A 27,016-nucleotide genomic window follows, 5' to 3' on the forward strand; every position below is an offset into this window, starting at 1 on the left:
TCATTTTCTACCGCTTATCTTCACGAGTGTTGCGGGGGAATGCTGGAGCCTATCCCAGCTGTCTTTGGACGAGAGGCGGGATACACCCTGGACTGGTCGCCAGCCAATCACAGGGCACATATAGACAAACAACCATTCACACTCACATTCATACCTATGGACAATTTGGAGTCGCTAATTAACCTAGCATGTTTTTTTGGAATGTGGGAGGAAACCGGAGTACCCGGAGAAAACCCACGCATGCACGGGGAGAACATGCAAACTCCACACAGAGATGGCCGAGTGTGGAATTGAACCCTGGTCTCCTAGCTGTGAGGTCTGCGCGCTAACCACTCGACGATATATCGCTATTTTTAAAATATCGATATTTACTTCAAAACCTACTATATCGTTGATATCAATATAGGCTGGATTTGAGCTGTATCTCCCTCAGGAGGGGCGGAGCAGAAGCCCGGAGGCTAGCAAACAGGCTAGCGCGTCTGCGGTGGAACAGGTACTTGGAATCCATAGCATTAAATAAAACATATTCACCACCTTAAAACTCGGCACAAACTCCAATACGAGGAATGTTTGCGATGTCTGCCGCGCTCCTCTTGGGTTTCCCGTGAAAGGAAAAACGCAAACTCATCACATTGCTGATATATGGTCCTCGATGTAACAGTGGAAAATATTCCACTGATATTCAAGCGAAATATATCGGGATGCATTTTTGGTCCACATCCATGGAACCTACCAAAACAAAGATTAGTCTCTTATCTTTCATCAGGAAAAAAAAGGTTGTTTCTATGTTTTTCTGTTCTTTAGTAATCAGCAGTAGAACAGTAGTAAGTTTCAGGAAAATATCAGTTCCCCACTAAAATCATTTCGAGCATAACCTTCATTTTGACAATTTTTTTTTTGCTTTTAATGGGCCGATTCCGGTTTCTAAAAACTAGATTTACGTGAAATTTTTATATCGTCTTCCAATGAAAAGAGAATGACTGATACCGGCATAAATGATAAATATTAAATGTAAACAAGCCGAGTTGTGCGCACTTTGATACACAAGATGAATCAAATTCTGTCATCGTGAGGAGAAGGAACGTTCATGTGGGGGGGGGGGGGAGAAGGCGCACTTCAAAGGCCGGTCAAAGCTAAAATTTTACAATTATGACGGCAATCAATTCTCCACTTCTCCACCGCACGCTTTTAAGAGTCACAGCTGTTGATGCAGCAGGACAGCAGCGAAGGTCACTTGTTTGTCAAATGAATCACTTTGCTCGCATTTCTGTGGCTCGCATATTACCCATATTACCTTATTATCAGCAACTGACCCAGTACTTATGCCCCCCGTGTAACAGATGTTACGCTGTCTTTTTTTTTTTTTTTTTAATAAAATATGTTGCCTGCGAGACAAAAATACATAACAACGTGCTTAACTCACATTGGCAGCCTGCCAGGAAAAGTTATGGAGTCAGAAGCGTGGGGGGTGGTGGTTGTGGGGGGGGGTGTAGAGAAAGAAAAGCGGGAAAAGAAAAGAAGCAGTTTCCCTCGACAACAATGGCACACATTATTGCTTTTTAGCTGGGAATAGTTTTTGCGGGCGAGCTGCGGTTATATTGCTGCAGTATCCTGTTGCGGAGGGGTGGTGGGGTGGGGGTGGGGGGGGGGGGGCGTGCTGGGGAACAATCTCATTCCTCTTCGCAGAGCTCCAGATGAGAATAACAAACAGCGAATACATCATCCAGGTAATACACTGAGCGGCCTAAATCCAGTAAAGAGCATGCGTCTACTGTATATTATATTATATTATAAAGACGGACACGGATGCATTCTATGCTGAATTAAACACTCCTGGACGCTACCTGAGGTCTTTTTTATGTCATTTTACATATGTGACGGGGTTGGTGATGGTGCATGAATATTTCATTGCAGCATTGCAGCGGCAGATATTAATATTTCTATGCAAAGCCTCACATTTCCTCCAAGTGATCTCCCTCGCTTCCTCGCTGACACAAGCCCAAAAAAAAAACACAGATAAATGGCCGCACGTCACTCTGGTTATGAGTGTGTAGCATTTTTATGCATCCATATGTGTGTGTGTCGGTGTACCCACAACTCCCACCCACTCCCGGGGCTTGAGCCTCTTCTGCTGAGTGGGCAGATTCGACAATCCCACCGGACTGCCGAGTGCATTCTAGAGAGAGCTTGATGGAGTCGTTATCGTTAGTAATGCGTGCACACCACAACCTCGGGTTATTACACCTGCAAATCTACACCATTTGCAGAAAAAAAGAAATAAATATTTACGGAAAGCAGCCATTTGTGGTGTGATATCATTTAAAAAAGCAGTTTACTCAGAAATCCCATGCACACTACACACACACCGTATTGATTTCCTGAATAACAACAAAGCGTCCCACATTGATCCAGCGGTTCTTTTTGTATTTGAGATGTGAGCAATGTCGAGTAATCAAGGGCACACACACACACAGACGCACACACAAACGCACACACAATGAGGCTTGTTCTCCTTGGAAGATCCCAAGCCATCAATATTAAAGTCAATACAGAGGCCCTGCTTTTTTATTATTATTGTGAAAATAAATATGGATTTAAAAAGATGTAACTGTGATAGTATTGTTAGCTTTTTAACCGCACTTCAGCGGGTTGTTAATTATGAGCATTAGGCGTTACATCACAGCCGCGGAAAAGCAAGACGTTATGTTCTTTCCGATTATTAGATTACTGTACTCGGATTGTTTCCGATTAGGACGGCATGAGTCATGGGCCGGTTTACGGCTGATTGATTACAACGCGACGTGACACCCGATTGTGTACGTGGCGAACGTAGTCACATCTGGGCGGCAGCGACGGATGCAAAAATGAGGGAAAAGGACGCAATGTGAATGCCAGATCAGTCAATTTGTAAATGAATGCTCTTTTTGAGTACCCTTCATATACAGTAAGGGGTTATCAACCTGGGACCCACAAGTTGCAGCCCCTTTTTTTAATAATTTCTGTTCATTTATATATTTTTTTACACTTTTATTTACTCTTTTTTTTATTATTTTCTTTTATACCTTTGTCATTTTTACAAAGTCATTTTTATGTATTATTTTATTTATTTATTTATTTATTTAAGTATTTTTTCACATTTAAATCATTTTTATTTTTATTTTCATTTATTTTTAATTCCTTTTTCACACTCCTAATTAAGTTTTTTTTTTACATTTAAGTCATTTTCATTACAATTTTTTTACACTTTCGTTTCAGTCAGCAAAACGAAATAGTTTTATTTGTATTACTTTTTACACTTTTATTGAAGTTATTAAATGTGTATTTATAGCTACAATTTTTACACTTTTATTTAAGATATTTTTATTCATTTTTAACATTTTTTAAGTAATTTTTATTTTTTTTTTTTTTATTTAAGTATTTTTTCACATTTAAAGCACTTTTATTTAAGTATTTATTTTTAATTACCTTTTCCACACTTCTATTCAAGTCTTTTTGTTTTTACATTTTAAGTCAATTTTATTACTATTTATTTATTTTGTTTTACATTTTAAAACAAAATAAAAATTGTTAATTTTGTGGAAAATTAGGTTGGGGGAAAAAAAGCTGTAATATTATGAGAATAAAGTCACACTATTGCGAGAAGAAAACATAAAAAAAACATTATTTAAGATAAAAGTTGAAATATTTGGAAAATAAAATTTTAAAAACAAACAGCAAAAATGGGAACAGCAAAGATCAGTTTATAGTATATAGTAAGTTTATACTAATATTCTTTCACCTATATGACAAAGATGAGATGCGTTTTTTGAGAAATATAATTTCCTACCATATCTACTGTGCATGTGTTGCTTTATTAGAGTTTTGCATTGTTTCATTTTTCACTATGCGGCTCTGGCTGGAAAGAGTTTGGACCCCCACTGCTATTAAATAATCAATAACTCATCAAGACTTGCACAACTCGCCAAAAGACAGTAAGTATCCCGTGATTTAACGTCCGTCTCTTCCTGCGCTTTCCAAAGCAAAACAGCCACTCACCGAGGTGCGCCCTCTCCCTCTGGACATCCTTGAAGTTGAGGCCGCTGGTCAGCGTGCTCTCTCTGTAGCGGTGCAGGGCCTCCCGGCGCCCGTTGGTGCCCAGCTCACGCAGCACCGACGCCTTGAGTGGCTCCGCCTTCAGCCCGTGGGCCCATCCCGAAAAGTCCGGGACCGCCCACTTGACAAGGTCCTGGAGGCGCACGATCACCTTCTCGGTCACGGCAATGACCTCATGCTAGAGAGGAAAAATATAGTGTTAAAAATATTCAGTATACTTTACATAGTTAGATTACTATAAGATCTACTGTACAGTAATCCCTCATTTATCACTGTTAATTTCTTCCATACTTGACCGTGATTTCAGTGAAGTAGGAATATTTTCATAGCTAACCTGTTTACAACCTTCCTAATACATTTTTTAATATAATTAGAGCCCTCTAAAATGAAATTACAACCCTATAGTCACATTTCCATTTGTATTACCCCATATAGTACACATAATAAAATAACTTTAAAACTTAAAATAAAACTTGTGCTTGTGTGTGGGGAGGAGGGGGGGGGGGTTTACAGGAAGTGAAGTCGGGGGTTCGCAGGCCTCACAGCTAGAAGACCCGAGTTCAATTCCACCCTGGGCCATCTCTGTATGGAGTTTGCATGTTCTCCCCGTGCATGCGTGGGTTTTCACCGGGTACTCCGGTTTCCTCCCACATTCCAAAAACATGCTAGGTTAATTAGCGACTCTAAATTGTCCATAGGTATGAATGTGAGTGTGAATGGTTGTTTGTCTATATGTGCCCTCCTGTGATTGGCAGCTGGGATAGGCTCCAGCACCCCCGCGACCCTCGTGAGCATAAAAAAATGAATGAATGACAAATGACCAGGTCGTGGTATTTTATTTGTGAGATGCTAAACAATGCTTATGGCTATCGAGTGGTTAGCACGTAGGCCTCACAGCTAGGAGACCCGTGTTCAATTCCACCCTCGGCTATCTCTGTGTGGAGTTTTCTCCGGGGACTCCGGTTTCCTCCCACATTCCAAAAACGTGTGCTGGAGGCACATTCATACATTTTGACATCCTCAACAATATATAGACTCAAAAACTTAAGTCTAATTGTGGTATTCAGCATTGAGTGCTTTTATGATGTTTACAGGTTTTTATCCTCCACTGTTGCATTCCGGCATGTACGGCAACATTGTGTTTGGCAAACGCGTGTGTGATTTTCAATTTAATGACGCCTTGTAAATGTAATTTTATGCTGCTGGCATTTGCAGCTGGAATAACTATAAATTTATATTTAATTTGATAGGGCAGCAAAACAGCTCTCGCTGAGGTCGTACATCACTACGAAGCACAATAATAATAAACAGCGTTAAATTAATAGCACTGAAAAACTAGCAAAAAAAAAACAGAGTGTTTTTGGCTGCGGCTCAGGAAGAGAGCACCTAATGTTACAGCCGGTAAGTGCGTGACAGTGATTGCCAAGTGTAGGGAACAGAAGAAATGTGATTTATGACAGCGAGGAAGCATTGGATAAACACAACGCTACGAGCCAGTGGTCTTTTATACGCGCATAAAATGACACTGAGAGGAAAATATCATTGTAAATGTTCAAGCTCGGCTACCATGAATCAAGCTTTTGTATGCATACGATTTGCTTAGAGCAGGGGTCTCAAACATGCGGCCCGCGGGCCAAATGTGGCCCGCAGGACACCGCCTTGATATGAAAGTTTAATGTTAGTGCGGCCCGCTCAAGTTTGATATGGATGCTGTATGGTATCATGTACCCAGAAAAAATTATTACATTTGATTAATGTTCATGTTAAAGGTCAAATAACTGTTAATAGTTATCCTCCCTATCCGTGTGGAAGTGGTAAGTTTTTGGCTATTTAAGTTTAAAGGAAATAACTTGAAGGCTACCGTTTAGGTCGCTAGCTCTCTAGTTTGCGAGTTAGCATGTGTCTCAAGACCCTGCAGTTGCGCAATATGTTGTAAATAAAAAGAGTATAAATGTGACTATAGTCGTGTTTTGTCATGTCTACAGGGCTCTAATAATGCTTTGTTCATTTTAATCTGAAAAAAATAATTTGTCTAACCACCAACTATATGTGGTTTCTTAAGTTTTTATTATTTGCTGTTTTATTATTATTATTATTATATTTATTTATTACTGATTGATTGATTTTCTTTATTCTTGATTTGTTTATTTATTTTTCATCTTATTTTGTGCAGAAAAATAAAAATTAAGATATTTGAGAACAGTGGAATGTTTTATCAGAGCTTTTATTGTAGAAAATCGGAACCAAAGCACTGAAAAGGTTCGTATATTTTTCTGTTTTTAATAAATGCATTTTTTTTTTTTTTTCGGAAAACCTGATGCGGCCCAGCCTTGCCCAGACCCTAGCTCCAGTGGCCCCCCAGGTAAATTGAGTTTGAGACCCCTGGCTTAGAGGATTCAATCTTTTGAGGTTGTATAATAGGTGGAGAAATTACAAGTCGTATGGAAGTGAGCAGATTTGTTACCCGTCTGCGGGACTAATAGCTGTCGTGCGCCGGAAGATGCCCATTAGACAAACATGGGAGTGTGGAGGACAGATGTGCACGGTTAAAGGGATATCATCTCCGTCATGTCTGATTCAATACTGCCAATGAGGCTCCGGAGTAATATAATAATGATCATAAATACAGAAGATGAAGTTCTTTGTAACGGTAAATGTAGTTCAGCTGTGAATTGTTGTGTGCTTTACAAGCGAGCTGCTATTTTAATGCCGCTCAAGTCACTTTTATTGCCATTGCACCCAATTTCATCTTTTTCTTTTCATGCAGCACAAATCTCCTTGAGCCAGCAAATCCCAACACGAGCGAGCGCCTGGCAAAGGCGGCGAGGAATACATATATTAAAAAAAAAAAAAAAAGAAACGATTTCTCACACGATGTTGTCACACCTAAGGATAACACAGTAAAAAACATACGGATCATATATTTCGCCTGGGAAAACACTGATCTGGTACCAGGCAATACGTGGAAAAAGGTCAACGCTTGCTCCATAAAACAACCACTCTGCTTAATTTACCGATTTATAGGCACGGCTCTGCTTGTGCCAAATCGGGTATCGCGGCACATTCAAAGGAAGGGAATGTGGACGGTTGTTCTTCTGCACCAAACTCATCCAGAGATGCCTACACAGGGGCCGGGATTCAGGGTGTCCTCCTAAGGGGGGCCATTGTTTGAACAGCTGATTATTTTTTATCGGCCGATGGAGGTTTGTTTGTTATATTTCTTGATGAATTGACTCCTAAATGAAACAAGACTGATTGACTAAGGTGAAATATTGATGAATTAGTTATTGCTTACAATAAAAATGAATGTTCTCAACTCCTGTTCAGCACACTAAGCCAAAATGTACACAGATTTATATCGGATGTTTTACAGATGTTCGATATCAGCATAAAAATGTGATATCGGTTGATATCTGTATTTGATTTTTTTCCCAGATCATGAAAACCAATCATTAAAAAAATGCTATACACAACTCATATGTATTGATTCCACAACAGGAGATATGTCATGTTACACTTATCGGTATCAGCTGATATCAGTACCGGAAATTGAGAGTTGGACAATATCGGCAAAAAAGCCAGACATCGGACATCCCTAGTATTTTTATTTGTGTGTTCATCAAACTGGTTTCCGTACTGTGCACATGACAATAAGCGTTGATCTACGTAGCTACAGAACAATGCCAACGGTAGCCCAACGTTCCAGAGACTGACGTCATGAGGAGGACCTTCTTTAGACTGTAAACTAGTTCAGCCCGACTCAATAGTGCCTCAGCTGGCGGCAACCCGGCAGTGCACTCCATTTTGTCTCATTGGCTTAACGCAGAGCTCCCAAATAGTGGTGCGAGAGAGGTATGGAGGACGTCCAACAGCTTGTACGCGCCACTGCTCTCCATTTTGTTGCATTTCAATGGTTTCAGTTTCCATTTCAGTCTGTAAAGTCCACATAAATATAGATTAAAAAAAACGTAATAACGTCATAACGTCCGTACCAAATAATATATTGCTATATGATTTCAGTTAATTAAGCCAGTTAATTGCTGGGTTAATCTCGAGGTGTCCAAAATGCGACTCTAAAATTCAATCAAAAAAATGTGAAAAATAGAATAAAAAATGCAGCATGTCAAGATATGAGGCTGAAATGCTGATACGAATTACTAATAATTTGGGCTGTCAATCGATTAAAATATTTGATCACGATTAATCACATCATCGTGTCCATAGTTAACTCACAATTAATCGCATTAATCGCAGATGGAAATCAGTTTTTATAATATATCTTACGATTCTATGTGCAACTACAACTATAATTAGATAATTAGATGATCTATAATTAGATCAAATTTTATGTAATATCAATTTGGGAACTTTGGGCCATTATTTTAAAAAATACAGTCAGCAAGCATATTTTTGTATTACTAATTTTCTTGTCAGCTGGTTAGCTCGGCTGGTAGCACCACAGATTCATGGATCAGGGTTCGAATCCTGGTTTGGACAAACATGGCTGGTGTAATTTTTTTACAAATTTCCCCACTGAGGGACGAATAAAGGCATATCTTAATATCGTTATTATTAGCATATTAGCTCTTAAACTCAACGATCACGTTAATTGCGCATCAAAAAAGGGAACTTTGACAGCCATACTACTACTGTACTACTAATAATACTGTAATAGCCTTTCACGGCAGACATATGGGTTAGATTCCGGGCCAGGAAGGGTAACCGTTGTAAAAACTAAACCAAAAACCAGTCTTGAGACTTACTGTGGCGACCCCCCCACCCCCCTGAACACGGAAAAAGGCCCCACTGCCACATTTCGACAAGTCATTGTTCACATTAGTGATAACATGACATCCAATACAAGAGCTTTGTCACCATTTCTTTCCATAGCGATCTGATAATGCTGCCCAGCATGCGCCGGAAAACCCCCAGTTGTCCCTTTTCTCCGTGTCTATCCATGTCTCGTCTATAAATCTGTCCCCCCCGCCCCTCCCTTTAACCATTAAATGTCACATGTTCATCCTGGATTTCAGCTGCTCTTCAGCGAAAGCAAAGCACACTCTGCAAAAACAAACTTCCCAGCTTCTCCCCGAGTGCTCTGTCCAAACAATTACCCATATTCAGTTCTCACATTAAGCTGTGAGAGTGCAGCCATATCAAATCCCCGCCAGTTTGAGACAGTATTGCCTTATAAAGGAAAAGCCTGCGAGGGATGGCTTGATATAGCCGTGCCTCCCTCCCTCCCTCCCTTCGCCGGCTAAGTAAAAACATCAAACATGGCTTTTCACTCGTCTTATAATGAGCTGTCTTCGGCTGTCAAGCGGTGGCGGGTGGCTGTAACCGGCTTTCCGTGCAATGAAAAACGGACCGCTGGTTGTGCTTTGGGAGGAAGAAGCAGCAGCAGCGGCGGCGGCGGCAGCGGCGGCGGCGTGCCATTTGAATAATGTGGAGTGAACAGTAAATAGCATTCAGCCCGCGAGCCCAAAAGCCTCATTGTGCTTCATCTGCTCAAACTGTACGTTTGATGCAATCCCCTTTGAACACAAAGCAGTATAATAACACGCTCTATTCATCACATCGGCAAGTAATTAAAACGCAAGCGGAGCAGAGAGTGTACCGTATTGCTACTACGCTTTTTTTTTTTTTTTTTTTTTTAAATGTGCATTAATCATAACGTTGTGTTTGCAGATCCAGTTTAGGGACGTGGCTGGCCTGAGAGCAAAGCGCAACAGGTGAGAGCAATTCAGCAGCTGTCAACACCCCCCCCCCCACACACACACACACACACACAAATATAATCAGTCCACGAGCACACGGGCCGGAGGCTGGAAAAACAGGTTAAACCCATTAGCCGTGCCATAATATTTTGTCTTCGGCAGTCGGCTTTAGAGCTGCAAGTCAGGAAAAGCTCGAGGTAGTTTGCAACGAGTCGGGAAGTTTGATTGAGAAATGTTTAAGGAAATGAGTTGACGTCTGCCAGTGAGTCAGTTACTGAGAAGCCAGGGCGTCAACGGCTGCACGGTGCCTGATGTGGCCCTGATAAGAGGTGGAGCTAAAAAAAAAAAAAACAATACAAAAAAAAAACATTTATCACTCTGCCATGTTATCATCCTCCTGATTCAACTGGTCATGGTGTGAAATGAGGTAAAGATAATCATTTCACAACCTCAAAAACACAAAGAAAGCCAATCCGTTCAGCATCACGTAAAACTAACACACAGAGATTTTTTTGCAACCGTGAAGACGGACAAGAAATGTTTGACATTTCTGGTCCAAATCCAGCAAATCATTTACAAGCCAACGCAAGAGGAATAAATGAACAATTTCAAAGGCATAACATGTCTTTTTCACGGTAATATTTATTTCATATCTGAAATGCAGACCAAAAGTGCTTATTAGTAACTACAAAGACCTTTTATGTTGAGACAAGATCGGAATATTTCATTCATTTATTCATTTTTTAGGGTCACAGGCGTGCTGGAGCCTATCCCAGCACATCAATCACAGGGCACATATAGACAAACAACCATTCACACTCACATTCATACCTATGGACAATTTGGAGTCGCTAATTAACCTAGCATGTTTTTGGAATGTGAGAGGAAACCGGAGTACCCGGAGAAAACCCACGCATGCACGGAGAGAACATGCAAAATCCACACTGAGATGACCGAGGGTGGAATTGAACTCGGGTCTCCTGGCTGTGAGGCCCGTGCCGTGCATCCAAAGTTAAATAGTTTCATTCATTAATTTTCATTTTCTACTGCTTTTTCCTCACGAGGGTCGCGGGGGTGCAGGAGCCTATCCCAGCTGTCTTCAGACAAGAGGCGGGGTACACCCTGGACTGGTGGCCAGCCAATCACAGGGCACATATAGACAAACAACCATTCACACTCACATTCATACCTATGGACAATTTGGAGTCGCCAATTAACCTAGCATGTTTTTGGAATGTGGGAGGAAACCGGAGTACCCGGAGAAAACCCACGCATGCACGGGGAGAACATGCAAACTCCACACAGAGATGGCCGAGGGTGGAATTGAACTTGGGTCTCCTGGCTGTGAGGCATGCGCCCTAACCACTCACCATCACTGTGAAACTGTGAAACTTGAACCAATTGTGGCTCTAATCAACAGATATTAGATTATATTATGTTATATTATGTATGTATACTTTTTCCAGCGAGGGCCAAAAATGAAAGGACGAACTTGCATTTTTTTTTCCCCCATTTTTGCTGCTTTTTCCCCCAAAATATTTTCACATTCTTCTTAAATAATCTAAATAATCTCTTAAATATCTCTGGAAATATTATGACTTTCTTCCCATAACATTTTGACTTTATTCCCATAATATAAACAACTTTTTGCACAATCAAATTTTCCTCAAATTTAGATTAGTTTGTCATATTATAACTTTTTTTTCTTAAATATTTTAACTCTGTGTTCCTAAAATTCAGAATATTACGTGTTTGTTTTGTAAAATTTTAGCTTTTTTCCCTCTTTATAATACCACTTCATTCTCTTAATATTGATTTTACTCTCGTAGCATTAAAACTTTTTCCGCAACCTTAATTTTGTTTTGTTTTTCATAATATTACAACTTCAAAAAGAATGTATTTTTTCTTTACCGTTTCCACTTCGCACTACTGTTATTTTTCCTTGGGATATTACGTTATTATCTTAAAATTATGACTTTTTCTCATTGAAATACAACTTTTGTTGTCTTAATATTCATTTTACTCTTCTACCATTACAACTTCAGCCTAAATTTTCAAAAACTTTTCAACTTTAGCCATTGTTTTGTTTTTCTATGATATTACGACTTAAAAAAAATGTCTTGTTTCTTTACTATTTACATGTTAGGCTACTAAAATGCTGTTATTTTTCCTCGGAATGACTTTTTCTCGTTAGATTACAACTTTTTTACTTTCATATTTTGACATTACATTGCAATGCAAATAATTGAATAATGCATTTTGGACATCATGTCCATTTTTTGCAGCATTTGGCTACAAATAATATTTGAAGAACAATGAAATGCAGGGAGGGACCTTGATCAATCACAGTTTCTTCTTCATGGATACTTCCATATTGAGGGAAAAACCAAGTCCTCTATCAGTTGTTTGTGACCCGATGGGACGGGACAGTTAAAAGGTGGCAATATCCGGCCGGACAAACTGATTAGTGCAAATTGCTTGTTCAAATACGAAGAGAAGCTTGTGAAAGTCCTGTCAAGTCAAGTCATGCCGCTGCAGCTGTTATGGCCGAGGACAAAAAGCTTGGCCCCAACTGCATTCATCCACATCGCAGGGGTCTTCCACTCGGATTTTCCCATTCAAATATGTACCCCGCAACCTCGGGGGGGCTTCACTCCGCCCGGCCGGCCGCACCGCGCTGTCGTTTCCAGTTAGCCTGCGGATAGTTTAGCGACGCGTCAGACAGAGCCAGCAAGCAGGCCACTTCATAATATAGGTCAGACGACTGGCAGCCCGAAGCCGAGAGGTGATGCTCCGCTGTGTCGTCATAGGCACACTTGTCTTCATGTACACGCACCTCGTTTTGGACGTCCCCTACCGTACACTAACCTTGAGTTGAAATGCAAAAATGGAAGCCGGACGCGGCGCATTGTGCCTCCATCAATTATTCATGTTATTACTGCAGCAGCATGATAACATTACTGAGGGACTTTTACTGCTTTGACAGCACATAATGCGCCGCAAGTGGAGTAAACACACCGATGGTGCTAAAGTGTAGATAACTTATTCCGGGGCCAACCGCAACCCTACTCCACCCCCCACCCGTCCCAGAAATCTCACTCAAATTAAACCTGCAGTAATATGGGTCGCTCGTTTCAAAAGTGGAAGTATGATATTCAAATCTGTGGACTTTGTGAGCGAAACATCTTGAGATGGATCCAATTTTATCTCCACACCACTCAACATACAGTGCAACCTCTGATAGCGGCTAATATAACAATGCTAACATGCTTGTAAATATTATTATGATGGTAAAATCAGAATAATAAAAATCTTGAAAAATTGTGATTATTTTTCTCAAACTAACAACTTTTTCTGCTGAATATTACATAATTACATAGTCAAAAATATTTTTTCTCGTGATACTATTAGACATGTTTCGGCAAAATATTCGTCAAAATATTTACATATTTTGTCAATATTTAGTTATTGGATGTTTTCAACTGTGTTCTGTTGATAAATCTTTTTCTTTTAACATTATGGAACTTTTTTTCCAAATATAATTTTTTTCTTGTAATATTTCAACATTTTGTCACAGTTTTAGAATCATGTTTTTTACAATAAAAGTCAAAACGTTTTCCATACATCTTTTTTGTAGTATAACCTTTTTTTATCATCCAAATATGTTATTTTATCGAATTTTATCATTCCAATCTCACGACATTACAATTTTTTTCCACCGAAAAAATGAATGAAAATTAAATGAAAAAATATATATATATTTATATATAACATATATTATTTTATATTTTATATATATATAATCATATATATATATAATTGTTTTATTATTATTATATATTATATTTTATTTCAGATTTGTGTTGTTGTTGACCAAGCAAAAATATTTATAATATTATTAATATGAAGTTTTTCCTACTTTGTTGTCTACATTTATACATGACACTTTTTCACATATTATGCCTTTATTCTAATAATATTATTTAATAATATTTTCAATTTATAACTGTAATATACTTTTTCCCCAAACTTATTCCCCACTTTCTTTTTTTTGTTTCGTTCTTATTTTAATAGGGGGGAGGCTTAGATAATGCACAAAACCTGCTCTGTCGCGGGGGCAAGTTCTGTTTGCGGTTCTATGGTTATCATCACACTTTTCCTTTTTGCCATCACCAAGTACCCTTGGATTGAAACACAAATTGTACAACTTTTGCTACCCATTTTTGGAATGAGCACGTCTACACTTCATATCCTCCAAATCGCAAGTCCCGACTTTTCCAGGACTTTGGGGTCGGGTATTGGAGGGGGCAGCTGCTGCTCCCAGTGGGTGGGTGTCTCTCTATACGGGGGCGACTACACACACACATACACTCACACATACATGCACACGTACAGGGGAGCTGCTGTCATGCTGGGAAGGCTTCAGCCTGCTGCCTTCCCAGAGGTCAGCGCAGGAATTCCTGAGGCCAGAGGAGATTAGTAATTGAGTAATGGACATGGTGACATGGACAATGAGGAGACAGAGTCGGAGAAGAGGGGAGCGATGGGAGGGCTAAGGAGTATGAAACACAATATGAGTTCATTATCTATCTCCCCTCCACATGACTGACCTTGGCTTGGGTGTCCCAAAACAAACTTTCCTGGGAATTAAAACGGGGTAAAAAAAAAAAGGGAGGGAGCCAATTGGATTAGAATTAGCGTTGCTTCAAAATGTCTGCAGGTGCGCCAGTAATGCAGAAAAAAAAAAGGTGAAAATGACGACATGTAATGTTGTGCAGCGGGACTTAATGCATGCAGTTTATTCATATGCATAGAAGTTGCTGTATTATCTGCAGGGGCATTGAACTCATCTTTTATTCACTGATTCCATTAGGAGATTGCTCTTACAGGCTGATGTATGAACTTCCCTTTCAAAGACACAAGAAGCAAAGAGGGGGGAAATACGGCTCCAACTTTTCAAAGGCTTTGTCAAACAGAGTGAGGCATCCATCCTGGTTGGGTGACGCTGCATTAAAAAAAAAAAAAAAAAAATGCTGTGTCAGCCTTCTTGGAATCTCTGCAGCAGCTTTGTAGCCGCCCGGAGTTTTAAAAGCGCTGATTTCCAAGAAAGACTAATGTGAAAATAAAAAAGGAGAGTTTCTTATAATAACGATCCACAGAGGCTGCCAGCTCGTGGAGTCATGTTGTTGGCTAGTCAGTGGAACACAACTTTATTGACATAACATCTTTTTTGCATATCAGGACTTTTATATTTGGACTTTTTTACAACATAAACAAGTGACATATCAAAAATTACTCTGGGAATGTCAGGGGCTTTTTTTATTCATTCATTCATTCATTTTCTACCGCTTTTTCCTCACGAGGGTCGCGGGGGTGCTGGAGCCTATCCCAGCTGTCTTCGGGCGAGCGGCGGGGTACACCCTGGACTGGTCGCCAGCCAATCACAGGGCACATATAGACAAACAACCATTCACACTCACATTCATACCTATGGACAATTTGAAGTCGCAAATTAGCCTAGCATGTTTTTGGAATGTGGGGAGAACATGCAAACTCCACACAGAGATGGTCGAGGGTGGAATTGAACCATTGTCTCCTAGCTGTGAGGTCTGCGCGCTAACCACTAGGCCGCCGTGCCGAGGGGCTTTTTTTTAAATCATAAAATGACAACTTTGTTCTTGTAGTATAACAAGTTTTTCCCTTACATATTACAACTTTCTTCCCGTAATATAGCATTTTTTATCATAAATAAATATATAACTCAGTTCTGATGGTGCAACCTTTTCCTCGCCACTTCATGGTCCAAATTCCGCTGCTTAACTCCGTCAGTTTTTCAAATAAATTCATTCCTATTCCTAAAGTCTTTTAGTCCAAAATGTGCATTTTTAATCAAATAAACTATAAGTAAACTTTCAAGCATAAAAATGGCTAATTAAACAAAAATACAAATACGAAGCATTCGGAAGACACATTCAAGTCATCTACTCTAGTCGCTAGGTGGCAGAAATATTACATTGAGGCAAAAGCCATCGCAGGAAGTATACTGATCAGAAAAAATGCCAATGCCATCGTATGAGTCTTATTTATGTCTAATATGTCTTATTTTTTCCTATATTGTCTGATATAGTCTTATACTGGGTAATATGAGTGTAAAGTTGCCTATAGGGGTGTTATTACATGTCTAGTGGGCTCTAATAATGTTAAAAGCCATATTTAGAAGGTCATAGCAAAGTTTTCTATGCTCTAATTATGACAATATGACATTTCTAAACAAATTAACCACAATAAACGAGGAGGTTACTGTATATGATTTTTTTTCCACATTCCATTACAATTTTTGTAATACAGGTTGTGTCTAAATCAGTCTGTAGGCATAATAAACACATAATATGAAAAGTTAATTAATAGCTAATAACTAAATGAGTAAAATCAGCAGTCTCAGTGTAGAAGCCGACATTTTCAAATATTATTTTTAGTTTTTTTTTTTTTTACGATCCGCCCACTATCCGCCTAGTAAAATGTCACGTTTTTCCTCATATTTTTACATCTTTTTGCTTGTATTTATGGCTTTTTTTGCTTTGCCCGAACAATCTAAAAAGCCTCGAGTCAGTGGTGATGTGAAAAAAAAAAAGAAAGCAACATGGAAAAGTCCTGCCAGTGTTGACAAAAGCTGAGGCTGCAGGAACGTATCATTAGAAGAAAAAATAAAAGAATTAGAAGATTGTGAAAGACAAAAAGTGTGGAGAAAAGGCGGGCGGGGGGTGTGTGTGGGGGGGATGAAAGCAACCAAAAGCAAGAGTTCATATTTTTATAGCCTTTGAAGTGGAGTGTATTCCATTGGAAAAAGGTTTAAATTACCCCCATCCTAAAAAGCTGGTAATAATTTACATGCTATTTCAGCAATGGCGAGGAATTCACTTGAGGGCAGCGCTCTGAGTTAATGACTTGTTCTGCGGCGCAGGCGTGCACATTAACCAAGCGCCCCGCCACCTCGAAAATTCCTGCCATTGTCGCATGCGTGAGGAGATGTTGTGCTATAATATACACACACACACACACACACATGACAAGCGAGCGACTTGTACCGTGTCGTATCACATTTACACCCATTTATTCATCACCGGCACCTTATCCATCAAAACGCTGCACGGCTAAGCCACTTAGCTCGGCTTGTATGTATGTACTGTATGTCCCACATGCTCGAATTAGTCATTCAGGGATTCAAACCCAACCCCACCCCACCCCCACCCCCAATACACACACCCCCTCAGGAAAAAATCAAAGAAGCAGCAAATGAATACAATCTAATTTGCCTACAAGCTGGCTTCTGGAGCACACGCATGGACTACTGCCATGTTGTGAAGAAACGCACCCTGGATGGACGCCAAAGTGTTTTCCACAGCAATCAATACCAGCCTACTGCTGCACTCCTAGCTTGTCACCGTGCGTGTGTGTGTGTGTGTGTGTGCGTGCGTGTGTGTGTGTGAGAGGTCAGAAGAAATCAAAGGTGATTATAACAGCGCATTAACTTAACACAATCCGAGAATACACCCGGCGGGGCTGCAACGTTGGCTACACCTGCAGCATCCAATCAGATCCCATACAAGAAAAATAACAGGAAAAAAAAAACAACCATCATGTATTCCAGCAGGCATCGTCCAATTATTGATATGCCCTACATTTAAAAAAAAAACAACCCCATTTTGGACTGATTTTTCAAGGCACACAGAATATTCTAACTACCACAACAAATATTAAACTCTCCTTTCATCAGAAAATAAAGTTTTTTTTTCTAACTTTTCCCCGTTCTTTAGTAACCAGTAGCAGAATATATGTAGATATGTTTCAGGGAAGTATCAGTTCGAGTTCAAGCGAGCGGCTGTGACCAGCTACACGCTGACGTGTTCATAGTTCACGGTTCTAGCTGTCTTGCTAATAGCGGATCTTGCTAGTATTGAATATAAACGTACATACTGTAAAGGTCGGTATACATGAATGTAAACGTACCCGCCATGTTTACTCAGGTATCGTTTTTTCTTTATGTCTCTGTATTCTTTTTTTAGAAATGTCAGATAGCACCGGGAGATCAGTATAGCGTACTGATTAGCATCCTGTCCGCTCATTGGTTGATCAATAAAACTCCAGCTGATTGGTCCTCGTGGGTGAAATATAAATATAATACAAATATAACACCATTAATTATTTATAATTTTCATATTCGGAACTAAACTATGTGCTTGCACGCATTAAAACGTCTTTGCAATTAGGGATGGCCGATATTGGCTTTATTGCCAAAAAACGATATTGCTGATACCGATACCGATACCAATACCAATATGTGTAACATGACATCTCTCCTGTGATGGAATGAACATCTGCTGTAGTGGTGGGCAAAACCGATCATTTCAGTGAAGCGGATCATTCCGGTTCATTCAAAAGATCCGTTCATTTTGTTCATTTCGGTCAATTGGTCGTTAGCCTGTGATCTCTCCCTGTGCATAAACCCGATCAGCCGTGTCGAGTCAGTTCGTTCACTCATGTTCACGTTCGTTCCGACTCAACAGCGCAACAACACGTGATGACTAGTGGTGTGTTGGTCATGAACGAACGGGTCAAAAGAACTGATGATACAACTTGAAACATGAAAAACAATATATAAAAAATGCTGTACACAACACATTAGTGGTGTGTCGATCATGAACGAATGGGTCAAAAGAACTGTTTCTTTTTTTTTTGTGAACGGAATGAACGAGGTCACTGACACCGAATGATGAACCGACTCTCCAGCCAATAAAAAAAAAGCATTTGCAACTGAACGGACTGTACGGGTATTTTGAGGGCGGTGACCTCATTCCTTCCATTCACAAAAAAAGAACCAGTTCTTTTGACCCATTCGTTCATGATCGACGCACCACTCATGTGTTGTGTACAGCATTTTTTATATTGTTTTTCATGATGGGGGAAAAACAAATATGATACAGATATTGCATTTTTATGCTGATAATTATCGATACTGTTAATTATCGGACTTAAACGCTCACCAGCCAAATGATAAAGGTCAAAATCATCATGTACTACAAACATCCCCAAAGTTGTATCATCATTAGACAAATAATCACTGGGGCCCCTGCAAAGATGTTTCGGCTTCCCTTAAAGGGCAACTACAATTTTTTGGGGGAATTTCTACCCATAATTCCCAATCCTGATGTGAAAATGAACACATATTTCTTTCCCTTTCAGTAATATGTTTCTTAATATGGAGTGGAGCGCATTCAGAAAGCAAGGTGTCACTGGTTGAGTTTTAAACCCACGTCAATGTTCAGTCGCTGGCAGTTAGCAGGCAGACAAATAGCGAGGAGGCCCCAGTGGAGGGGTTTGCCATAATGGCTGAGCAACTCCACACAAAGCCTGTTTAAAGAGCGAGCGGGGCTCAACCGGTGGGGGTAAACATGGCCCGCCAGTCCCCGCCGGGCCCCGCCATACAATGAAACATAACAGCTTCCTCCACATATGGACTTAATAGTTAACTCAGATTAAATACATCAATGCTTGCCTCCAGATCTGTTTGTCAGGCACAGCAAGGACAAAAAAAAAAAAAAAAGAGTATTGGGGTCATGTTGATAAGGAAAAAAAACAAGAGGAAGAGAGATGTAACATTACGGGAAAGGTGCATGAGTCAAACAAGTTGGAGTGATGTCAAAATTCATGTCAAATATTACTTTTTTTGCATGATATCGCCACTTATTTTCCGTACTATTACAGCATTTGTATTTATGATCCTAATACAATGATTATGTTTTGATGTTTTCCTCCCAGCTGGTAACATTTAAATCATTTATTTACTTATTTTAACTTTGCTCCTTCTTTATTCTCATCCAATTAAATTTTTTAAATAAACTTTACTCTTACTCTTTCATTTTTTTTAACATATAAATGATTATTATTATCAAAAATCAAAGGATTCGGGGGCCTTTACAAACAAAGGTTGTGAATATTTCAATGAAACACAGCTTGCATATCAGCTTTGTTTTATAGTTGAAACAGTATATTATTATTATTGTTCATTAGTACAGTCGTCCATCATTTAGCTAGCAGTTAATTGTTTCCACACACACAACAAGAATTGCTGCCAATAGGAGTCAATATTAATAAACTGTATATTTTTTTAATTAGAAAACCTAGAAATCCTGCATAGAGCCCTCCAGACATGAGATAACACCCCTATAGTTACACTGTTATTGTTTACACCACATTGCTCAGGCTATGGGATCACTGCAGGGACACAATAGACAGCTCTCGCTAGCATAGCAAGCCACCGAGCTAACTAGTGAGCAACTCCAATTGACTTATTCTCAACCAGCGGTGCCCAATTTACTTCTTGTGAGTACTTTTACAAAATGAAAATGGCCAAGAGTTACTCTTTCTTTTCCCACATTTATTTTCTTAGCTTAGCTTTCTAGTATTCTCACACTATTTACTGACAAGCTGAATAATGAAAGCAGGCTAGCAGGTGCCTCTGTAGCCGTGGGGGACTATCTTGGTGACCCCTGTTCAAAAAGAAGACAAAACAAGAAGACAAAACAAACACCACTTCCACACAACATGGGAGGATGACTCCCCCCCCCCCCATAGCCCTAAAGACATGAAACAACACGACAGTCACTTCTACACTCCTATTTACAACACATTGCTCAACTGTAATGCGCAGGCTACAGGATCACTGCAGGGACACGGGAGACAGCCACAGCTTTAATCATAGCATGCTAGCAAGCTAACTAGTTAGCCTCCAATTTATGTACACTAAACTTAAAATGTTTTCAAACAGATTAGGGCAGAAGGACAAAGAAAGCAGCCAAAAATGTACCACTTCCACATGGAATGGGAGGGTTGCTTCTTTTCACTGTGTTGTCCTGGACATGCCATGGCTGATTCTATGCAGTGTTAAGATAATCTAATATAACACCATGTCTTCTCAGTGCAACATTGACACTTAGTGATCACAATACTACATATAACTTGTCTTTCAATATCTTAATATAATATAATATAACAATATTTTGGACTAATATTACAACTTTATACCCACACGGTATTACAGTGACTGCATTCTCACAATAATCCTTTGTAGCGGACACCACCATTGCTTGAGTAAACCATTATTTCTTAGCTCCGGCCCTGGCCAGCCGGATTTAACACTAGCTGCCTTTAAAAGGAATTGACCTCCGACCCCCCCGGCAGAAAAAAAACAAGCACAGTGGGTCACGGGTTGGCGCCTCTTGTCAGTGCACAGCACGGCAAAGAACACGCCAAAACAGGAGGCGGGAGAGGGGTTGTCGAGAGGCAAACAAATAGCAGAGAAACAAGCAGGAAATGACATCACAGCCGGGCACACAGAGGGCGCCACTGAATCGGTAATCCAATTCTGGCGAGCTGCTTCAATAAAAAGGCTGATTTGATGCAATGAAAGAACCGCACGGGCGCTTCGGCGTTGGGATAATCGCCGTTTACAAGATGGAGATCGTTTCAAAAAATGCAGCAACATGACAAGAGCGGTTGTGTGTTTACAAAACGCCGACGCAAGAATGTGTGTCATGCGCCTCAAATTACCGGCGGAGTTGCAGTGAATGCTTCGATGCTTCCCGGGAGAAGCAAAGTTCATATCTGCGTGGGGGTCACTGGGCTAATCTGAAGCGCTCGCTCTCAGACGGGCCCGGGTTACAGATTTACAGTTCCGAATGACCCGGCGGCCATTAATCTGCCCTCATGAGCCAGTCCGGCAGAGAATGTAACTAATGGAGGGGGGGGGGGGGATTCATAAACGCATAACACCCCCCCCCACGCTCACTGTGGCTAAAAATGTAACTTGTGTTTACATTTTCCCACACAGGCATACATTTAATATCTCTGTGTAAGGCTGGGTTTCAACCCCCCTCCCCTTTTTTTGCGCTAATGTTTTGTTTTTTTGGATTATATGTTGCATCTGTAAACGTTCCTCGCTGACTCATGCGGCACAGATTAGCGTCGCGGGGCAAAGTCAGCGAGAATGTGCTCAGCGAAGGTCATAAAAACGGACTGGAAGCTTGTCAGGACCAGTTGCCCCCACCCTCTACCCTCCTATCTCCCCTCTCTTGTAATGTACAGTGCAGAGCAAATGTGTTGCACTTGAACGCATCATCCGCAAAACAAAATATCATGCCCCCCCCCCCCCCTTCCCTCCCCAACCCACCCTCTATGCAAGTCTTCAAAGTGCTGTTTGCAAGCGCCGATGTGATGCAAGCTGCTGCATAATTCATGCAAAAGAAAATAAGGGGGAGGAAATTGCTTTTTTGGCTCAGTAAGATATGATTTTCTTCCTTTTTTTTCTGCCCTGTCATCAATTTCACTAACGGGATGATTGTGTTTGCTTTGATTGAGTCCAAAGAGAAAATATTTCCTTGACAGAGCAGAGATACAAGGATATTTTCCAGATTTAGATGGGAATGTAAGCAATGCTAAGACAGAAGAGTCATGTACCAACAGCAAAGGTGGAGAGAAAAAATGTGACAGCAACCATAGAGGCAGAAATGTATTCAAGTTATTGTTACACAAATCATTTTTTAATGACATAAAAGTGCTGTCTGTCTTGGTAAAATGAGGCTAAAAGCGACAAGCAATAATAACAACAGCAGAACAGAAGGCACACCCAATTATCTCCCTTCGATCTATGATACTTATCACAGGTATGGTATGTTTATCCTATTATGCTTCTCTTTCTGGTATAATATTACATGTTATGTAATATTATGTCATAATATTATATCATTTTCTCCCATGTTATGATTTTATTCTTGTAACTATTTTTCCTCATACAATTACAGCTTTAATCTTGCAGTATAATTGTGCAAAATTGCTTTAAAAGTATATAATAATAATAATAATAATATAAAAGTACATATATATGCATGGAATAAACTTCTTGCTCACAATGTTATGACTTTTTCTCATTAGTAGTTCTCTTAAATAACCTATTATGCTCATTTTCGGATGTTTGCATCGAGTTGTTGACTCCTATAGAGCAGCTACACCCAATAACCCGCACAGAAAGCTGTCAAGATCTTCCAGAATCTGCACCTATTCCCGCTGTATTTCCTTGGATTTTTTTCAGTTTTAATTTACTCCACCTCCAGACATGCCCACTCTGCTGTGATTGGTCCCACTCAGCTCATACAACTTGACCCAGGGAAGAAAAAAACTATGAAGCCTAGTGAAGCCTAGAGCCATCCCAAACTTCTTTCAGGGCTCACTTCCAAATACGCAAACCTCATAATCTGGAACGCCAAGAAAACAACATTCTCATAACATTTAAATGTACTTTTACTCCAAAATCACAACTTAGATCCTATATTAATAATAATGGAATCCATTATTCAGTCACACAAACTGGTGATGGTGAGTTACATCTGTAGGCACAGGTGACCTGGGGTAGCCTGACGGAAACATGGCTGCCAATTCACGCCACACATTCATTCCACCAACACTATGAAAATATTCTCCGAATATTTATATAATATATTTGCTACGTACGCTATTTATCTCTCTTAAGTTTCAATGCTTGACTTATTCTTACACTTGTAAGGCCGTTGAAAAGATCAAATTGTGAAACGGACAGTTCATTTAAGTGTCACAATGTTGACAGTTTGACCCTGGAACAGATTAATTCCATTTGTAGCATTTCCTATGGGAAGAATGCTTGTAAAGGGGGAAAGGGGCAGTATTTCAACCTAATAAGTATATATATATACGTGCAGTATAAGTGTTTGCTTACAATATTACTGCTTTTTTTACTCATCTTTACATGTATCGTACATTGACTCCGGAATAAAAAGTTTGATCTCATGAGGTGAACATTATTCCTCCTTATGTCACAACGTTATTCTCTCAAATGAAATTCTCATCAATTATGACAATTCGACTTCCTCACAATATTACAATTGCTATTGATATTGTGTTTTCCAGTCAATAATATCAACCCGAGTAGGCTATATATCCTTTTTTTTAAGTTCCAACATACAGTGGTTAACTTATTTTCACACTTGTAAAAAAAAGTTGAAAAGGTCACAATGTTGAACGCGCAGTAAACGTGTCACAATGTTGACAGTTTGACCCTGGAACAGATTAACTCTATTTGCGGCATTTCCTATGGGAAGAACGCCTGCAAAGGAAAAAAAAGGGGGGGTGGGGGGCAGGGCTAAGATATTGCTCAAGTTGGCCTTTGAGTGATAACTAAATAATTGCGGCGTGTTAAAGGCGGTTATTTTCATTTAGAGGGAAGGATAGGATGGTGGGAGTGGGGATAGAGGGGGGGCGGGTGGGAGTGGGGATGGGGGGGGTCTTCTGGAGATGATACCCCCGCTCATAATAGGCATTTGAGCGACAAAGATGATAGCTTGTGTAAGATGCAGGGCCATAAATAGCCATGTTTCTCATGAAAGGGAAACGTGATAGGCACTCTTATTACTCAAGAGGAAAGAATGTAAGTAAACCTTGAGCGGAAGACTCGGAGCACAAACACAAGCTTTCTTTGTGCTCTGCTGCCACACAACAAGAAAATCTGTTTTTATGTGTGTATGTGTGTGTGTGTGTGTGTGTAATCAAAAGCAACCAGAAAAAAAAAGTAGAGTAAGACATGAAATAAAAAGCACAAATACAGTACAGGAACATAAGCACCAGCTGAGTAATCAGAGCATTGCACTGCCAGCATGAAAAATTACAAGCGTGGGGTGCATAATATCACCTTATCAATAAATCAGCAAGTGTGTATGTGTGTGCATACAGTGCCATTTCCGCCTTATATGTATATGTCACAATTTGACAGTCTCTATTATGCTTCTTTATTATTATGAATCTGCTTGATCATGCTGCTGGACAAGTGCACACACACTAAAGTACACTCAGAGCTCACATCCCAAAGCCAACTAATTAATGCACTAAATATGCCAGGGAATGCAATGAAGAGGGGATGAGGAGGAGTTGCACAGAAGGAGGTGGGGTAGGGGGGGGTTATGCATGCATGCATGCATGCATGCATGGACAATAAAGTGGAGAAAAGGCGACATTTATGTGTGTGTTTTTTTTTTTTTTTTTTTTTTAAACCAGCTTGATGAATATGTCCTACCTCTCCGTGGGAGACATTCCGTCCCTGGGGAGTGTCCTCTGGTAGAAAATAAAGTTTAGAGCTGGATAAAAGTTGCTTGCTCGTCCTTTCCTCCCAGAGAAGCTGCAGCTCCGCTATGCAAACAGGCTCCTCCGGCTTACATCGCACCAAGAAAAAGTCTCCCAGGGACAAGATCCTCGCTTTGGAGTCCCGGTTGAATTTGAAGGCTTTATAGAATATATATGGTCCGTGTAAACCGCAAGACGAGCCCACCCACTGTGAGGAAAAATTAAAAAAACACATGTAAACAATCAAATACATTTTTTGGTGGTAAATAAACATCCAACAACTGCCACTATCGGCGTATATTTCCTATAACAATGTCGCTATTTATAGGCGCTAAAAGGACTGGCTGACACACAAAATGCGGTCAACGCCGAACATACGACAATACTTCAAAGTTGTGTTTTTGTGGTTAAAATAAAAAAAAGATAAATAAGAAGTGAGGAGGCTGAGCAAACGTTACCTTGAGTGAGTTCGGCTCCATCTCGACGTTATGAATCGATTCAACTCAACACGCTCTCCAAACTTGCTGCCTTGAATGGATTGCCACAGGTCCTGGAAGGTACACAAAACAGGATAGCGAAACATTGCCCGTGTTTACATACATAACCTCATTTTAAAAACAAAATTCAACACAAATATGATGCACTTGAAGACGTGTGAGATGCGGAAGTCATTACTTAGCGGTATTTTGCAAATATTGACAACTTTGGAGTATTGTTCTTAACGCAATCGCCTTTCTATCAATGATATCGCACCTAAATCAATATAAATCGCGAATGTATCCCTACAAGCGACTCGGCGTTGCATTTAAAAGCATCAAATATCACTCACGTCAGTTTATCCGATACCAAAATCGTCATCCGGGTCGCTGTTGTGTTTTTTTTATAACCCAGCCGCTATATGTGTCTTCCAGGACTTGCGTAAAAGAGGTTGAGTATGAAAGCACATTTCTCGCAGTAATCACACACACACACATACACACACACACACACACATACACACACACACAAGCTGTGTATGCCTGCAAGAAACAATGTTACATGAAAGTTAATAGGCCCATCAAATGCTTCCTCAAAAGCCAATGAGGGAGCCGTCATGTTCTGGTTCTTTTTCCCTTTTTACATGAAATACAATTTTTTCTTCATATTTGAAGTAATATAGAAAAAGTAAGTGTTATGAAGAATTAAGATAGATTGCCTATAGGTCAAAAATGACGTTTGTGCACACACTCCTATGGTTATTTGCGATATTTTGCACATATTGCGCCATCAAAGCCTTAATAAAAGACATACAAAACACACAAGGTAATGTTATTAAATAACATGATTAATCATTCATATATATGTACACATTTCCATAATAACTTGTTAATATGTTGGTTTCGTACGCTTCCTCTTTTAATCAAACATATTTTTATTGTAATATAATGTTTAGTTGTTAATGTGTTTACATTTATTTGTGTAGTACTATTTGTGTCCACAAGGCGACGCCGTTTCTCCACACTCCACAGCCCAGTGGCAATTCCGATTATGCAACACCGTTTAATGTCCTCCTTGACATGACATGACATGATAGAAATAAATACCATAGGTAGCGAGGTAGATAAAAAACAAAACAAAATATAATACAATATTGACATGTCATTGGGGGGGACATCATTATTATTATATGAATGAAATACGTAAAGTTCTCACATCTAAATGATGCTTCCAATGTTATGAACTTTGATCTATTTGTAGATCATATTTTGGAACCAGGAAGTGTCCCAACATCACAGATGTGTTATTTTTACATAGCACTAGTAACTCTTTACACCAGTAGGGGGAGCCTTGGGGCCAAAATAAACAAACAATTATCACTTTCTATTCTTTAAATCAGGGGCGGGTGTCCTGCGGGCCAAATGTGGCCCGCAGGACACTAGTTTGAGGCCCTCACCTTGATATGAAAGTTTAATGTTAGTGCAGCCCGCGCAAGTTTGATATGGATGCTGTATGGTATCATGTACCCA

General features: G+C 39.9%; 1 protein-coding gene across 3 annotated transcripts in view; it reads right to left on the reverse strand.

The window, feature by feature from the left end:
* The window catches only part of arid5b (AT-rich interaction domain 5B), a 119,878-nt gene extending 93,929 nt beyond the window's left edge, over positions 1-25,949 (reverse strand). The window contains exons 1-4 of one of the 3 annotated variants that reach the window (XM_058058363.1): positions 25,840-25,949; positions 25,469-25,560; positions 24,964-25,218; positions 4,036-4,270 (exon numbers count right to left, since the gene is read on the reverse strand). In XM_058058363.1, the coding sequence (XP_057914346.1) occupies positions 4,036-4,270; positions 24,964-25,218; positions 25,469-25,489 (511 nt within the window). In that variant the 5' untranslated portion in view covers positions 25,490-25,560; positions 25,840-25,949. Of the gene's footprint in view, positions 1-4,035; positions 4,271-24,963; positions 25,219-25,468; positions 25,786-25,839 lie in introns of those variants that run through there. The other 2 variants (XM_058058364.1, XM_058058362.1) reach the window with 2 other exon arrangements.
* Positions 25,950-27,016: the final 1,067 nt, after the last annotated feature.

The sequence above is a fragment of the Doryrhamphus excisus genome, chromosome 20, assembly GCF_030265055.1.
Source record: "Doryrhamphus excisus isolate RoL2022-K1 chromosome 20, RoL_Dexc_1.0, whole genome shotgun sequence".
Lineage (NCBI taxonomy): Eukaryota > Metazoa > Chordata > Actinopteri > Syngnathiformes > Syngnathidae > Doryrhamphus > Doryrhamphus excisus.